General features: G+C 34.2%; 1 protein-coding gene across 1 annotated transcript; it reads right to left on the bottom strand.

Annotated features, from left to right (window-relative positions):
* Positions 1-3290: 3290 nt before the first annotated feature.
* LOC148623892 (blastula protease 10-like) lies at positions 3291-18275 on the bottom strand. The gene is made up of 10 exons (XM_088566182.1): positions 18147-18275; positions 17841-18036; positions 17519-17672; positions 16638-16707; positions 14927-15127; positions 14183-14318; positions 13635-13754; positions 11655-11752; positions 9658-9776; positions 3291-3539 (listed from the first exon to the last, which is right to left on the bottom strand). The coding sequence occupies exons 1-10, from the start codon at positions 18204-18206 to the stop codon at positions 3422-3424; spliced, it is 1272 nt and encodes a 423-aa protein (XP_088422308.1). The 5' UTR covers positions 18207-18275; the 3' UTR covers positions 3291-3421.
* Positions 18276-18464: the final 189 nt, after the last annotated feature.

Below are 18464 nucleotides of genomic sequence, written 5' to 3'. Positions count from 1 at the left end.
ATTGCGCATGCCAAAAACCGTCAATTATAGACTGTACGCACAAAGACTGTAAGACCCGGCAATTGAAACGGTGGAGAAGTGTAGCGATCCCGGAACTACCAAGGGTGTACAGATCCCCAACATAATATTCTGTGATGGAGTACATCTTTCGACCACAATGGAGACCATGGATCTGTCCAATGCGTCAAAATCCAGAGTGTGGAAGGTGCAGAATCATACATCCAGGCAAAGTGTGTTATGCATTTTATTCGAAGTGTTTTCGTTGTAAAAATTTCGGACATTTTAGTCGCCAGTGTAAAACAACCTCTTTTTCACGTCACAAGACTGAAAGCACAGCACAAATAAAATCAGCAAAGCAAAAGGATAGTAACTTTGCACATATCACAGCCTGCATGGAGCGTAAAATAGTATTAGGGCATTGCCGTTTGCCCTAAACCGAAATATAGGAATACTTCTTGCTTCGGACACAGCTGAAAGACTGAAATCCGAATTAAAAATAGTAAAAACGGAATTAACACGTCAAAAGTGGGAAACCGAAGTACAGAAAATTAGCTGCCAGGAGTTGCAATCTAAATTAGAAGACTATGACCATATGAGAGAGTACAGAAATAAACTGCATAACGAGCTTCATCACATAGTGAAACAACAAAAACAAAGTGTATATGAAAATGAGAAAACCAGCAAAATTCAAGAACTGGAATTTAAGCTTTAAAGATAGTTTGATCCAACAGCTTAGTGATGAATTTCAGAATAGATGTATAAGGCATTCAGAAGAGGAAAGTGCACTCCAAAAAGAGCTAACAATGCTCCGTTCTAGCAATGGGGAAAAATACTAACATTTACATGAACTTCGTCATCAGAACAGTTTACTCTCCTCAAATCATGGACATGTGCGCTCTTCCCAAAGCAGACACCGTAATATCAAAGAATGTGGTCGATTGCAATAATCCTCAAGTCCAGGAGAACTTTAATTTGGAGAACAAGAGGCAATTATAACCAAGCATTTTAATGCTTGTTATATATGAATTTATACTGAACATTCATTTCATTTTCCGGACACTTTGGAATTAATAATTGGTATTTGTTTGTATTTTTTATGGATCTCAATGATATTTTAGACTTTTAGTCATTTATTGTAATTTAATTAATGAATAATTAAGTGTTAAATTAGCATTACTCTACGTAGACAATTTCATCTTCATTGGACACAAAATCTGTTATAATATTCTGTGTGATATATAGACAAAGCATCGCCAGTTTTCACCTGGGTATGTAAACAGGCACCGACTATTCTGTCACCCGCTTGTCCATAGTCACCAGTGGTGTGATCGTGGGCATCACACCAACCCAGTAACCATCAGCCATTACTCAGGCTCACAAGATTATACACAAATCAGTACACAGCCACCACGATTATATACACCATAACAATCCACGAGTTTGTGATGACGACCAAAAAACCTTTGTAATTATGATGATTTTTATCATGTACCAACATAACCCCATTCCATAAGGTCTGACATGGTACCAAAATGGTGCCACATATAAAAGGAAAGTTGACAATATGGAATGAGAAGTCATGCCGTTTGTCGTATGGTTTGGACACAAACTTTCCATGTCCATCGAGATATGAAATATAGTGTCTTTAGTGTTCTTTTAGGTAGATGCGATGTATAGCATCCTTGAAACTAAGATTGTTCATGAAGACAATACGTCATCTATATAGCAAAAGCTGATATCAAAGGATCTGGGAAAACAAGGTATTTTTTGTATGCAACTATCCACACAGACAGATTCATAACTTACAAATGTAGCTTCCGATGAACTCGGTAAAGGCGGAGCTATACAGATTTTCCTAACAACGACGACAAAAAAGATCTTTCTATGACAAGGGCCTATATATTCCAGTATTGTTAGGATGGGCCCAGTAAAATGTTTTGTTTTGCTTGATTAAACAACATGGTGACAGGATATTTAATTTTTCCAAATGAACGATCTAGGCTCTTTAGAGCTTCTAGTTCTGGTTTACGAATTATGTTACGTGCATGGACATCTGTGATTTTGAACGAAATAATGCTTGCGATTGGTTTTGGGTTCTTATGGCTTAAAACTATGTGTCATAAATATTTTAAAAGCATTTATTTTTACTTTGTATAAAGGTTCATTTAACATGGCAACCAGAATCATTTGTCCTTAAAATATTATTTTTCTGTAATCAAAAATAATTAAAAAAAACTTCTCTGAATAAAACAAAATGACCGGAAGGTCTCTCACAGTCTCTTCAACAAGTTGGAAGTAATATACTTGATTTTCAAAGATCAACATCTTTGAATTCATTGATCTCTAGAAACTTTCAAATTTTTGGACCACCAGCAAGCAACTGTGATATCTTAAAGATTCTATAACAACATTATAGAAGAGACACACTTTGGTCCATATATCTGTCAATAATGAACCAATCGTGACTAAACTGTTGACAGAAATGTTAAAAAGGGAGAACTAATTCTACGCATGTTTCAATTAGATTCCGCTTGATCGATTGAACAAGATGGCTACAAGAAGCTGAGCGTCTGGTTTGCTGATGTTCACAAACTCATCTGAAACAAAAGTGACTACATGGAATCTTGAATAGGATTAACATAGATGACAAGGAGCTTTACCACACCGCTTTTAAATTAAGATGCATGTTCAAAGGTTTTGATGATAAAATACGGCATGTGCTTGCTTAAAAGAAAAAAATACATGTAATTTGTATAGAGTAAAATTCCTGAGAGTGATTAAGACCTCTGAAGCTTCACGTTCATTTACCAATTTGATATTTAATTTAAGGGTGTACTTTGATATGCTAAAGCTGCTGAAAACAGTGTATTCACATAAACCCATTCAGCATCCTTTTTTAAGTTGATCAAACTTGAAATCTTAAATGTTTTTTTTAATTTGAATCTAAACATGCTTAAAGAGTAATCAAAAGAACCAAGGTTATAGCGGTAATCAAAAGAATGTAACCCAGGGACAAAGACCAGACATGGAAAACAGACATACACAACAAACAACATAAAGTAACTAAAATCATACATACAAAGTAACAAAAGTAAATGAGCAACTCGGACTCTACTAAAAACTGGGAGCATGCATCAGGTGTACCGGTAGGGTGAGCGTTCTCTGCTTTTATAGAAACGCCCGCCGAGTTGTTCATAAAAAGTAAAGTCCGGGGTAGACGAAAGAGGAAAGGAAAACTATGACATGTTGAACAAATCAGTTTTCATGGCGCAGATGGATACACCGTAACGATCAAGTTATGTTTATTGGTGGATGAAATCGATATGTATTTTCAAATTTACTATAACATCTACGACTGGATTGTTCGGCACAAAAAGCGAGTTGTCATGAAACAAGTATAAAAATAAATAGGTATCAGAGTTCAGTGAATCGTATACGTTGCATTAAAACCATAGAAGTTTTCAATTTCATCGGACTTGAACTTCACATACAATGCGTTCCCCTGGTAATTTAATGTTCCTGGCGATTCCCGACAGTACCTGAAAGATATATTAAACATCGTTTGAAATGTCTTTTAAATATTTGTAGATTCCTAACAAATTCGTTTCAGCTAATTAAAATATATATACACGTTTCAAATTGAAATACTTATAAGTAGTGTTATTCCTACCCTGTTGTAATGTTCAGAGTGCTAGAGAGTGACAGAGGTTGCCTTTCATTATAAAGAGCCTTTGCAGAATCCTTCGAATAGTTTGGCCAATTAAGATCTTTTATCAGGACTTCCTACGTAGAAGCTATCAGTAAAGACATGAGCATAATCAGACGAAGGAGATGGAGGAGGATTGCACAAGTCTTGAGAATTAATCAACAAGGCTACGCTAAAACAGCCCATTCCTGGACACCAGATGGTAAGTGGGGCAGATGTTGGCCGAAGATAACCAAGAATTCGGAAACGAGCGAACTTAACGACTAATCAGGAAGCTTAAAACAGACGAAAGTAGGGTACCACTGTTGCTGCCAATATATCAATTGACTTAATGGACAGTCAGGTAAAGTAGAAGGGTTTCCAATAACGGCTGGACTTATTTGTTTGTATGTTATTTGTAATCTTCTGTTAACAGTATTATTTTGTTCATTGGGTTACTGGCATTCATAATCGGAATAATGCCCTTCAAGTCTGTTACAATTTATGGGGTCTTCTTTGAAAGTCCTCATAGGACCTTTTTTTAAATTGTTATTTTAGAAATGAAATGCCATTAAACATGTAACAATGACAGAGTTTTCAAAAAGTAAACTAAAATAAATGAATTTGCGAGGTCGTGACTTAAGAATGTTATATAGAAAAATTTAATAAGTCGAGTACACTAACATATTTGGTAAGCTGAAAAGATTTAGAAAATAAAATGTGAATATTTGGCAAACGGTGTAAATGTTTAAATTCAACAATTTCAAAATTTCAAAATTAAAGTTGCCGGTAGAGGGGGGCTATTTTTCTTTCTCCATTTTAGCAGTGGAAATAATAAGCCTCATACACAATCTTCTAACCATAGCTTTGAGGTTTTGTGCGTGTGTTTCGTGTATCTATATTATCGCTCGTCTATAATAAAGATATTCAAAGGATAAAGACTATGTAGGGAAAATAGCCACACACAAAGAAAACATGAATTACTAGTAAGCAAATTAGCACGTACATAGAAACAAAAGTAAATGAACAAACCCGACTCCACTAAAACGGAACCAGGGAATAGGTGCACCGGTAGGGTAAGCCTCTTCTGCTTTTCTAGAAACACTCACGGAGCAGATCATAAAATGTCACGTCCGAGGAAGTCAAAATAGGAAGGCAACACTATTGCATGGTATACAAAGTGCTTCTCGTGGTGCAAATGGACACACCATAGTGAAGGTTTCATGGTCGATATCATTTGAAATCGTTAGAATAAACAAGTGTACTTTCTTAAATAGACCAAGATAACGTTCAAGAATAGAAATCCTTATATTATAATTATTTACAATTCTACATTTAAGTGAATAGACTGTCAACTCTAAACTTGATTATTAGATCTTTTTATATCACGTCAAATTAAATTAAATAAACCCAATTTCAAATAATAACGATCATTAAACCGTTGTAGTGATGACTTAAATCCTCGGTTCCAGAATTCTAATTGTAAGAAGTCTATCACGGAACAAAGAGTCCGTGTGGTTTCGAAAAGCTCTGGCATAACGAATGAGTTGTGTTATGAAACTCCATACGGATGTGCTGAAGGGGTGTTGCCACAGATGTAAGGAAAGTTTATAATACGGAATGAGAAGTCGTCGCGTTTGTCGTATAATTTTGACATGAGTTTTCCTTTTCCATTGGTTTCTAAGAGATGGTCATGATATGAGACTGACTTCGAAATACCTGTAGTGTCCTTTATCTTATCTCAAGTTCTTTTAGGTAGATGCCATGTATAAAATTCTTAAACTAGGATTGTTGAAAGACAGCACATCATCTATATAGCGTAAATTGAGATCAAATGGTCTGACTAAACAATGCTTCTTCCATAAAGTCAGCCTCATTAGACTGAAGGCATAGATCAGCGAGTAGAGGAGCTCTATTTGTTTCCATTGCATAGCACTTAAACCGTCTATTGGAAAGCATGACCATCACATTGGATGAATATGTTGTGACAACATCTTCCGTATACTTAAAAGAAGATTTAAGAAGTATAGGTTACAGACCACCAATTCAACCAATGAGCATTTGGAACGTACGCAAAAATAGTCCTACGCAGAAATTACCCCTGTTCTTCATAGTGCTGTGAAAAAAGTTCTCATCTTATTTAAAAAATTTAAACAGTTTCTCAAAGGAAAAACATTTCTGTACATTTTGCTTCTTGTGATGTGAAGCCTAATCTCCACAATGATTTCTAAATATACCCCTATCTTGTGAAAACACTGGGATTTCCCATGCTATTTATAGACACTTCACTTCCGGTGACCAGTACTGCAATTTTTTGCAAGTCTGTTAACCTCAGATGCCATTCTGAGGATTGTGAGCTGACATATGTAGAATCATGCTGATATATAGTCCTCTGCAGGTTAAAGTGAAGGTAAAGTCCAGAGAAGCCATTGAATATTGTGAAATTTGCATAGAAGCTTATGGGAAGTGGAATTAGTGGTTTCTAGCCTATAGAGAACCTCTACCGAGTACTGCGACGTAGCGTGCGGTGTTGGTGTCATTTTTGGTAAGGTCGAAATCGGCAAAATTTGACTTCTTTTTTGTATTGCGACGTCCATCGTTCTATAATTGTTACATGTAAAAAGAAGTGTGCTTATTTAATTTTTCACATAAAATAACACACACGACATGTTTTATTATTTAATTATCCGATTCGATATTAATTTTTCGTACGTTTTGGTCAATTGAAATGATCGGATTACATCCTGATATGGTAAATAGTTTGGCATCCACCATTTAAAACTGATTTGATAGAAATTTTATCCTATGAGAAAAATGTTAGAAATTATGAAAACAAATTTCGTGATGCGCTAAAAAAGTAAAACACTAAAACAAAAAGCCAACAAACCTACAAGTAAAAAGGTAAGTAGCAACCCCACCCCGGAAATCATATTGTGAAAGCGTATCTATTTGGTTTTATATCTCTAATGTAGGTGTATGTTGATATTTCCGAATACATGTACTCGTTTCGGAATTTTATAAGGTATGTTGCTAAACATTTCGAGAAAACAAAACCTTGGCAAATCTCGAGAGCGAAGTATCCCGTTTTTATTTTACGACGGTCGTATAATGTTATGTAAAGTGGTCGTGGTCTGGGGACTCTTTGTTTCTGTGCGATCACTTTACTTGTGGTTGACGAATTGTTCTGAAATGTTGATATGATTTTACCAACAGCTAATAAGATTCCTATTTAATTAGGACTTTGTTGCCCCTGCTGCTTTAGAAAAAGGGGCCAAAAAGGGTAAAAGGTGTCAACATTTCTTTCATTATTTTATCAGATTCGCTACAATCATATTTTTTTTTATTCATTACGTCCACAGTCGTCATAATCTAGTATCGTGACTTTTCAATACTTTTTATTGTTTTTAAAATTGACATTAAGAGAGTTTTACGTCGCAAAACAGAACGTTACTTTGGAAACGTCAAAAATGCGCTTTGTGACATTTTTGTAAGACACAGTTTTACATATATATATATAACCCATTTGTTAAGCCAAAGAAAAAATGAAATGATTAAACCATACAGGAGGATGAATACATTTTTAAGTATATGAAGAAAGAAATCGACTCAACATCATTTTCCTTTTTGAACAATTCGTTCGAATTTCGCATGGAGTACGCGTGAATAAATAAAATATACAAATTTAAGATGTTGTGACATTTTGGTTAGACACAGATAAAATGCTGCGCTTAGATACATGTTCAACCAAGTACCATTATTTTTAGAATATATTATCTGCAGTACATACACATGTAAATTCAAAATTTCATAATTATTAGTTCACTCAAAGCTAACGAAAAAAGCTTTTGATAAATACTGGGTAGCACGCAACGTGTAGAAAATGTCTGGAAAAAGACAACGTGACATCACAACATACCTGCGTATTTATCTACTATTAGACAATAAAACTCATTATTTTTTTTTAGAATAAACATGATATTCTGCATATTTATGCAGTCCTTTAAGCGCGAGTATACTTTGGTAAAAATACTATTCGTTGTTATATTTGACAACCGTGAGCAAGAAAGTAGCCAATGGCCAACGTCGAAAAAATTCAGATTTGTGACATAATTGAAATACGGACAAAAAGGCTTTTAACAAAAAGACTGACTGAACATTTTGTATATATTTTCATTGAGGTAATGTATTGTCAATATAGTTAATAAAAGTCCACATTAAAAATAGCTGTTCGAGCATAACTTTAAAAAGATGTCTAACATTTTGTCTTCAAATCGGTTTCTTTCCATTTTTACAATGTCAACATCAAAGGGGAGATATTTGTGATATTGTAATACGCTTTGATTTTATCATTACGTCATGAAAAACATGACATCGTCTGCAGCACAAACTGCTCTTTCTAAAAAAAAGTTTGTTTTATCAAAATACGTCAGGAAACAACTTAGATATACTGGTGAAATGGGAAGCAAGCATTTCTTAATGTTACCCGTCCACATATGAAAATGGACGTTCTTGTGATCGAATAATGCTTTCCCTCCACAATTAACGGCATCTTTCAAAGATTTATGACTGTAATCCTAAAACAACAACCATTTTCGAACATTTTAAAATCTGTATTGCCTTTGATAACTCCACATTCTAATAGCAATATTTCGGTTTTCGTAACAAGCCCCGGTTCAATGGAATGTGATACCAACAACGTGTACGTATTTGTAACAACGACAGTAAATGCTTTTATGTGGGGAATTCAACTGAGATTTACAAAAGATGTTCAAATCATTTAAGCAGAAATGTAAATGTTTCAAACTGCTAATAAACTTGTTTGGAGTGAGCTGCCACGAAGACTTATTCAAAAATAAGCTAGATGTCTTTTAAATTATTTAGACCTCTTTTTACACAGATTTTGCAAAATCTTCAGTAACTCAAATATTTACACAGCTCTCTGAAATTAAATATTTGTGTGATTAAATACAGTGAGGTCTGAATGTTAAGTACTCTCACTGTATGTGCACAGTAATTGATACCTCTCTTTGAAAAAAAAGATATTTCATTATTTGAAGAGAAGAGCAAATACTTTAGTTTAAGTAGACCTTGGCATCCATATGCGAAACATATTTAGAATAATGAATTCAATGTTTAACTAAGCACGACAAACACAAATAAAAAACAGACCAATATGAAAAATATAAGCCAAATATAGAGAAAATATGACCCACTATAGAAAGCTCTGATATGAGAAACCTACAGCTAATCAATGTGTGATGCAGGTCTAATTTCCGCACCAAATCGTCTTTCCACTTTCATGTAATATGACGTTCTTGAATTGTTTTATTGGTACTTCTAAATCGGTATTCTTCTGAAATATCATTTGCCCCATGCGGGTCCGGGTGTCAAAAGAATAGGCCCGCAGCAACGCTAAGTTTGTCGTAAAAGGCGACTAAATAGTGCTCAGAACCCTAGCCAGGGACTAGGGCCTCTGCCCACAGAGCAACTGGTTTGTGTGTCCTAGATGGTGGAATGGGGGTAACCCTGGCATGTTATATGCTGGGGTCGTCAGGCTATAATACGGAGAACCTGACCGCAAACCATAGAGGTGCATCGTTTTGGGAAAGATGCCACGTTCCTCGCACGTTAAAAAACCCTTCAGTGGTATTCTTCCGGAGTAGGAATCATAGGGCTCCGCCACAGGAGGCTAAATTGCCCGACCCTACCCTCCTCTCCCTATTTCCAGTGGCAATCGAAATTTGTCGACCCCGCTCTTGTGTTCCATCCCATTGTTCATTTCATCATCATTTCATGTTCATTTTATCATCCATTTCATGTTCATCGCCTGAATATAGCTGAGATATTGCTGTTCGGGCGTTAAACACCAACAGACAAACAAACAAACAAGAAATATCATTCAGACAAATCTACACTAGAAAGAAAATCATGTTACATACAACTGCCATGATTACAATTAGTTTGATACATACCTCGGTCCTGCTACAGTGGGTCCGTACATTTTTATTTCTACATGGTCTTGTCCGCAAAAAGCCGACCATTCCAGATCAAATTCAGAAAATGTCAACGTTATCGATGACCCGACTGGTCCCTTAAATGAAGATAGCGAACAAGATAAATTTAGATACTTGGTTAATCAAGGAAACCAAGGTCATAGCGGTAATCAAAAGAATGTTATCCAGGGACAAAGACCAGACATGGAAAACAGACATACACAACAAAGAACATAAACTAAAATCTAAAATAAAATCATACATACTAAGTGAAAAAAGGAAATGAGCAACTCGGACACCACTAAAAACTGGGAGCATGCATCAGGTGCACCGGTAGAGTAAGCATCCTCTGCTTTTCTAGAAACATCCGCCGAGTTGTTCATAAAAATTCAAGTCCGGGGTAGACGAAAGAGGGAAGGAAATCTATGACACGTTGAACAAATCAAAAGAATATTTCGCAGTTATTGTTGAAGAAAGAACATATTAACATTATCAATACCCTTTCTACTTGATATGAAACAGAATAATCGTTAGCAAGTCATATGAATATGAAAATAAGCATGTTGGACTCCTCGCCATAGGCCTAAACACTATAAGAGCGAAAACGCTTCTTTGTCCCAATTTTAAGAATAAGTTTGATAATAAAGGGTGATCTCAATACATTTTGTCGAAAAGTCTAATTTTGGATTGTTATTCATGAAATCGTCGATTGTTCAATTAAATATTTAGACAGTTTTTACATTAAAAAAAACAAAATATTAACAATGATGATCCCAATGTCATTTAACGCCACAAACTTTAAATACTATACTACCCTTACAAAATTGACAAAAAAATCCTCTTCTCATGTCTAACGTCTGATGTCAGTACTTAATATTCGCATATGATTTGCATAAATATGTAGTTATACGCCACGTAATGCTGCAGATCCTCGTCGTATCTACCGCCACAGCGTTATAGTTCTAGCTTCATACGAGATAAAAATGTACCTCTTAAGTAGCATACACGTGTGTTCTACGTGCGTTTCTTGCTTGTACGAGACGGGAAGTTTACATAAAAAGATCGGTTAGCTTTGAACATTACCCAGTTTCCGATTCAGACACTGAGGCTCTTTATAAGACTATATAGGTCATATACATTAGCACGCGTTCATTAATGAATATTCAATGCCAGCTGTTTAATTTGGTTCCTAAACTGGTCCCCTGGACGATATCATAAGCGACCCAATGATCGCTACAACGTACCTTTTTAAAAGATATCATACACATGCCTATGAGCGTTTTTTGCTTGTATTAGAACGGGAAGTTTACATTAAAAGATATAATGACCGGTAAGAATTGAATTTATGTAATGTTACCCAGTTTCGGATTCAAACACATGCGTGCATTACAATTGATTATATAAAGGTCATATATATTATATAGACCTCGATACATATATATAGCCATTGCCAGTTGTTTAATCTTGGCGATTACCGACTTTTAAGACTTCAGTCCTTGATTTAACTAATCTGTGGTAACATTTAATCCCCCCTTGGACAGATGTTGCATATAAGAATTCATGCGCTTCTGAGGGTTGTCGAAATTGGATATATCATTTACCTTATGATAAATCCTTATACAAAACGCTTTTCAAGTCAATCGTCCAGGATAACAGAAACCACTTAGCCTTCCTTTGTGTCTGCTCCACATTTTTGTTGGTTTTCTGGATAATTTCTTTCAGTTACTGTATATAATTATGTTTGCTGTTTGCTGTTTTGTTTTGTTTTGTTTTGTTTTGTTTTTGTTTTTTGTTTTTGTTTTTGTTTTTGTTTTGTTTTATTTTTTGCAATTTTTAACCTACTTTATTTCGTCTTTATCTAAAGACTTCTAACTTCTAGAAAAATATATCATCGTGGCTGCATTTGAATTCATCTTCTATTTAATTCAAGAAACCCATATTGATCAAAACTATTAAATCTATAAATGAAATTATACCTCTATCAGCCATGTACATGTCGTAGATGGTGGATATTCGCCTGGGAAATTAGGGGAAGTAAATCTTCCCGATGAATACCTAAGCACACCTCCACAACCTATAATTATTCCTTATAATTAAATCATTTATATATAATGTTTATGCCTGGTTTTTATCCTTTTTTATGACAAGACAAAGTGGACAAAAACCATATTTTTAATATAAGAAATTATTTTTTAATATTAAAAAAATCATTTTTTAATATTAATAAATATTTTTTTAATATCCAAAATTCAATTTCTAGTATTAAAAAAAAATTAATTTTTCATATTAGAAAATGAATTTTTTATATTGACAATTCATTTCTTAATATAAGAAAATCATTTTCTAATATTAAAAATTCATTTTCTAATATAATTTCAAATAGTAGAAAAATCATTTTTTGATATTAAAAATTAAGTTTCTTTTTCTAAATTTTTAATATTAGAAAATCATTTTTAATATAAAAAATAGGGCTTTTTGTCCACTTTGGCTTGCCATATTTTTTAGATTTTATATCTATGTTATATAAAAATTTGAATTTTAAGAATTCAACTTTGTCTATAACATCTCTATACATGTAATTACAAAGTTCTATTTTCATCAAATTCACAGTGTCTCATAAACCATTTTTGGATGGTTATTTGTCCTTTTAAAACTACATATTTTTATTGATAGTACATGATGTGTTTTATTCTATGTAGTCAGATAAGTGAAACTTCATTTTATTTTATCATTATTATAATTATTGTTATTATCATCATTACTATTGAAATCATAGAATTGGTAACCTTTAAACCATGTGAATTACAGCATACTGATTGTTTTTAAAAGGACCTCGGTCACTTACCACAAGTAAGACCAACTAAAAATATTCCATTTCTTAACATTTTATCTCAATCTGTAGATAAAAAAAACCCTTACTTTCCCCGAAAATATAAATTTATGAATAATCAGATAGAGAAAAATCGTTAAAATGCGTTTTCGACATTTTTGTATCTAAATTGATCGCTTCGGGATTTTCTAAAGAACATTATAGTGTATGATCTTTTTCGTTCTGTTACTTCAGAAAAGCGCATCTTGTAAATGTGCAAGATGGTTGGTGAAATGCTTATAGGTGAAAACATAATAACTTTTTGTTTAAAAAATAAATTGCAGTGAAGGTTAACCCTAAGAAACTGATTACGATACCACCTGACTGGGAAGTCGTAACAGGTTTTTGTTTGTACCTGACACTGGCATACTTTTAGCCTTAGTGTTTTTTTGTATTTTGTTTTGGTTTTGTTTCTTTTTTGTTTCTTTTTTTTTTGTTTCTTTGTTTTTGTTAAATTGTTCCCATGGGTTCTGTCTATTAGTAGTGCAATTGTAAATTTTAAACAGCTGTTTAAATGTCTGACAATATGTCTTTGAAATATTATGGCAACAAAAATGCCAACTGAGGAAAAGTAGCGATGACTCGTTGAAACTGAACTCTGACAGTCGGAAATTTCAAAAGAGGCCACCCTTTTCAAATATTGCAATTTATTAGTGATTTTACGAATAACGAAAACATCTTCAAGTGGCAGAGGAAGATTCATAATGGGTGCAACAATGTGAAAATTATTTGATAAATCAGCAAAAAGGGAAATAAATAATCTTTCCCCCATGTGGTTAAAAACAATTTCTGACCCGCAAAATTTCACTATTAAATATTCTAACCCAATAAGATTGTTAGCTCCCTTAAGAATCAAGTAGTAGTTCTGTAATCATTTCCATCATATGTTGATAAAGTGTTGAAAATGCACAGACTGCGGTTGGAAGTATTTTAAGTAGGTGCTGATGCCAATACTACTTCCGGAGGATTGTTAACATCGCACGATAATGACCAAGACAACAGTAAGTATAATATACCATATGGTTTAAATTGTAAAGAAAAGAATAGCAACAAACAGTACGAACTTCGACAGCTAAAGGAAACTCACCCGGTGAACTTTGACTCACATCTGTACAGTCTCTTCCAGCCAGACCATAAGGACAATTACATTTACAGCTGGGGCCAATATAGCCGCCATTTTGACACTGTGATATTGTCGAGCAATTCCCTATAAGAGCATATACACACAAATATTTTATAAGCCGACAATATAAAAAATATGAAGGTTAATGCAATTCCGTCATAGCCATTTGAAATATAAAGACCCTCTTCATACAATAACTTGTGCAGCATTGCTTCATGTATCTCGAATTTCAATGATTTTTTTCGCTCTTTTTTTCCGATGCAGTCGGTATAGTTTCGCTTTTTACCCTTTGACCCTAAAGACGCCTTTCTACAGAAACGCGAGTCACCTGATCGAAATTCTGTTTCCCAATTGGCCAAATACTGATAATTTAGCGGCGTTCGAAAAATCGTATCGGAAATTAAAAAGAACAAATTTTACTGCGTCGGCTATCTTTTTTTAAAGATAGTACTTGTTTAAGAATACTTTGAAATGAGTTAAAAAGGAGAAGATTAAATAAATATATAACTTACTACTACATTTGTATATGTCGTTCATGGTCTTGACGTCTATAAAGCTGAGGTATTCACGCTGACCCATTGCTGATATTAAGTTTTTATCTTTTGGTTTAAGTGTATACTTAAACTCATTGGAGTTTTTACTAAAAAACTTCAAAGCAACGCAATATTTATATCACTGTTTTACTACTTGAACCACTTTCAATTTACAACTACCGGTATATCGTAGAAGATTCCTCGTCCTTTACATTCAGTAATTAAGCTATTAAGTAATGATTTTAAGGTAACCAATATTTTCTTTTTTTTAAGTTTTATTATTTACATTCACTTAAAAAAGGAACCTCCCTGTCAATTTAAAGAAGAAATGTCAATTTACAACACAAGACATGACTGAAATTTGTGAATGTTTATGATGCAAAAAGGGGTATGGGGCCTTTCAGCTTCATTTAAAAACCGAATACAATGCAATGGTTGGATCTCGCCATTAATATTACAGTTTCAATTAAAAACAGATACATACCAATGATATTCTGAAAATATTTAGCTGACACATTAACAGAATTGAAATATTTAAACCATATCGAGATTTGATTTAAGTTCTGTAAATTATCTTGCACTGAAAAAAGAGTAACTCTTCCTGACACGTGTCTCAACTCCGTGTGATTCCTTTGTGAGTAGATAATTCATATTGTTTCCATTCCAACGTTCGGAATGAGTGGTGTGTCAATAGTAGATGCTTTGTTTCATATCTACACTTACCAGTGGTCCGTAATGCATTACCGATTCGATGTCATAGGGTTCATCGGTTCTGTCTTCATTGACAGGCCGCTTTTCAAAATATTGCAGAGAATCGTTTGCCACGTTGGCAAAGAAAACATCAATAAAGTTATCCCTATCTGGGCGTGTGTGTTCATGATAAAACCCTGCTGCATGGGCCAGCTCATGGGCTATACTTATTGGCTACAAAATGAAAATATATGTTTTGGACAAATTCAATGAGAGCAAAAGAAATATACAAAACTATTGTTTCTTTAGAAAGGCTTCATTAAGTATCCAAATGCTTTGTTTTTGACTAGATTTCCCTCGACTTAGTACAAGTCGCATAGTATGTTTATGTAATTATAGCATTTTCCTTCTCTCAATGAAAGCGTTTTTTTTTTTCATTTACAAAAGTAGTATTTAAGTATTTTCCATGATGTATGATTACTTTACTGGTATGCCAACACTAGTATTATATAATAGCATGTGGGAAATGTTAATACCATGGTACTAAAGGAGTTCTGCCACTTTAAACAATAGAAATATCCTCAAACTACTACAGGAGTTCTGCCACTTTAAACGACAGAAATGTCCTCAAACTACTACAGGAGTTCTGCCACTTTAAACGACAGAAATGTCCGCAAACTACTACAGGAGTTCTGCCACTTTAAACGACAGAAATATCCTCAAACTACTACAGGAGTTCTGCCACTTTAAACGACAGAAATATCCTCAAACTACTACAGGAGTTCTGCCACTTTAAACGACAGAAATATCCTCAAACTACTACAGGAGTTCTGCCACTTTAAACGACAGAAATATCCTCAAACTACTACAGGAGTTCTGCCACTTTAAACGACAGAAATGTCCGCAAACTACTACAGGAGTTCTGCCACTTTAAACGACAGAAATATCCTCAAACTACTACAGGAGTTCTGCCACTTTAAACGACAGAAATATCCTCAAACTACTACAGGAGTTCTGCCTCTTTAAACGACAGAAATATCCTCAAACTACTACAGGAGTTCTGCCACTTTAAACGACAGAAATGTCCGCAAACTACTACAGGAGTTCTGCCACTTTAAACGACAGAAATGTCCGCAAACTACTACAGGAGTTCTGCCACTTTAAACGACAGAAATATCCTCAAACTACTACAGGAGTTCTGCCACTTTAAACGATAGAAATATCCTCAAACTACTACAGGAGTTCTGCCTCTTTAAACGATAGAAATATCCTCAAACTACTACAGGAGTTCTGCCACTTTAAACGACAGAAATGTCCGCAAACTACTACAGGAGTTCTGCCACTTTAAATGATAGAAATATCCTCAAACCTATGCTTGAACCTATGTTAATAATTACCCTAGAATAAATGAAAACAATACCGGGAACACCATACGGACAAACAACGGAATACGAAACACACAAAACATACCAATTGCTAACCGATTGGAACGTGGGTGTTTCGGAAGGGTTTTAGCTTTTGAATGACACACGTTGTACTGTTCATTTTGGTGGGGGTGTAAAATCCAATGTTAAAAGAAGACTTTATGATCAATAATGAAACATACAAATGTAGGCTATTACCCAACAATGAGACGAATCGTAAGTTAAATTGTGTGTGTGCGTAGTTATTTGTGAGTGTGCATGTATACCCGTTTAAGGTATATGTTTTTGTTTTATCGTATGTTTCTCTATTTCGTACTCACAGCATTGGTGCAACCTCCGCCAACTATTATGTTTTGTGGATTCAGGCTTCTCCCAATTTGAGATGCACAGCTTAAATGAATACGAATTCAATTATCATATCGGCATTTTATTCTAAGTACTTTCAAAATCTTAAATGTGTTAATGTTCTTCAGAACCGGTAAACACCAAGAATATCACCAATCATTTATTTTTTAAGACAAATCCATAAACTTTACAGAACGTACACGTATTTAACAACTAATGAAATGAAAAGGTCAATCAATTACCAGCCCGTGGTATAACATGGATTGTAACATGAGTTAAAATTTTTCCTTTGTTCTTTTTCAAAAATAAATATGAGAGGAAGACCAAGTGTGCTCTAACTAGAAATCTTGTATGATATTGCATGAATGGTCACTTATTCCAATAGAACTCAATTGGAAAACAGTCATGCAATATCCAAACTCATTAGCATAAATATGACGGCCTGTTTCCCTGTGGTTTTTTAGTGTATGGCCATGGGTAGTAAAATGTAAAAAAATACTTAAAACCGCATTTTAGTACTATTTTTGTCCACTTAAAGGATCTAACTCATGACCCCAAGTCCCTTTGGTTGAAACCCGTGCCTATGGGAATGGTGGTAGACATCAGGTTTTATACGTGACCTCCCACTTCCATTACGGGATATTGTTTGTTTGTTTTTTTGTTTTTTGTTTTTTTTTGGAAATAAAAACAGGCAGCACTAAATTGCCATCGGTTAAAGTAGATATATTCAGTCGTCAGAACAATACAGAAGAAGTATTGATGTTATAGAAAATCCATTCTCTTTAATACAGACATTTTCTCAATTCATTGTACTTTTCAATTGTAATCGTTATGAAGAAATGTTAAAATTTCTTACTTGGCTCCGAAAAAGAATGTGATGTAGCTTTTATGTCCAACCTCCTGAGCAGTATTCGAAGTTCTTTTTAGAAATTTTAAACAGGTGGTATCTTCCCAGTGTTTCATTGCTTTAATTATACTCGACTTTGCAATACTTGCATGTTTACTGTTGGCTGTGAAATAAGATGAAAGATAAGTTTTAAACCTTAATCGTAATTCTTTTATTTTCCTTAAAATGTAATTACATATTATCTTTTTATGTAGACAGGAAGTAAGAAATATATGAGTAAATAATTCTGATTTTGGCCGTAGAGTAATGAAACAATCGTTTTCCAACTTACGCCAACGTTTATCAAAAGTGTATACTACAATTCCATTTGGCCACAGCTTCTTTACATCAGTAACTGTCTGTCGTTTTCCTCGTGATACAGTTGGTGGACCGTCATCAGATGGGGGAACTATGATGTCACCTTCTACACCATTGCCTTGCTCCTCTGGAGGACGATTGAAAGTAGACGGTCTCGTCGAATGGTTATCCTGAGGAAGAAAATTAGTTCCACAATAATGTTCACTGATTTTTTTCATTCACCGTTCATTGTATTTTAGTTCAAATTCAAAAGAAACATTAGTTTTGACACAATACTTACATTGATGAAAAAGCACGAAGTAGCACTAATGCAAAGACAAAATGCAAACCGTATTCTCATTATTGCATATGTGTTTATCACACTGCTTGAAATGACAACGTTTTATATTGCTCTGTTTTCGTCAGGGCTATAAAAATCATTTGTTATAAATTAAGTTTCCATATTAGACATTTTTTTAGATCCCTTCATAACTTATTGTTCTATTACGTAAAACTTTAACCTTTCTAAAATTAATCCCCGTAAACATATGGATAAACATTATTTGTTTATGATGAATTGACATTTAAATCTTGTTCTACAAAGGAACACATTTGCAAT

The sequence above is a fragment of the Perna viridis genome, chromosome 2, assembly GCF_037379345.1.
Source record: "Perna viridis isolate PV_CMFRI_1.1 ecotype Kerala chromosome 2, ASM3737934v1, whole genome shotgun sequence".
Classification (NCBI taxonomy): Eukaryota; Metazoa; Mollusca; class Bivalvia; order Mytilida; family Mytilidae; genus Perna; species Perna viridis.
The sequence above is the reverse complement of the archived record's forward strand: the minus strand, read 5'-3'. Positions and strand labels throughout refer to the sequence as shown.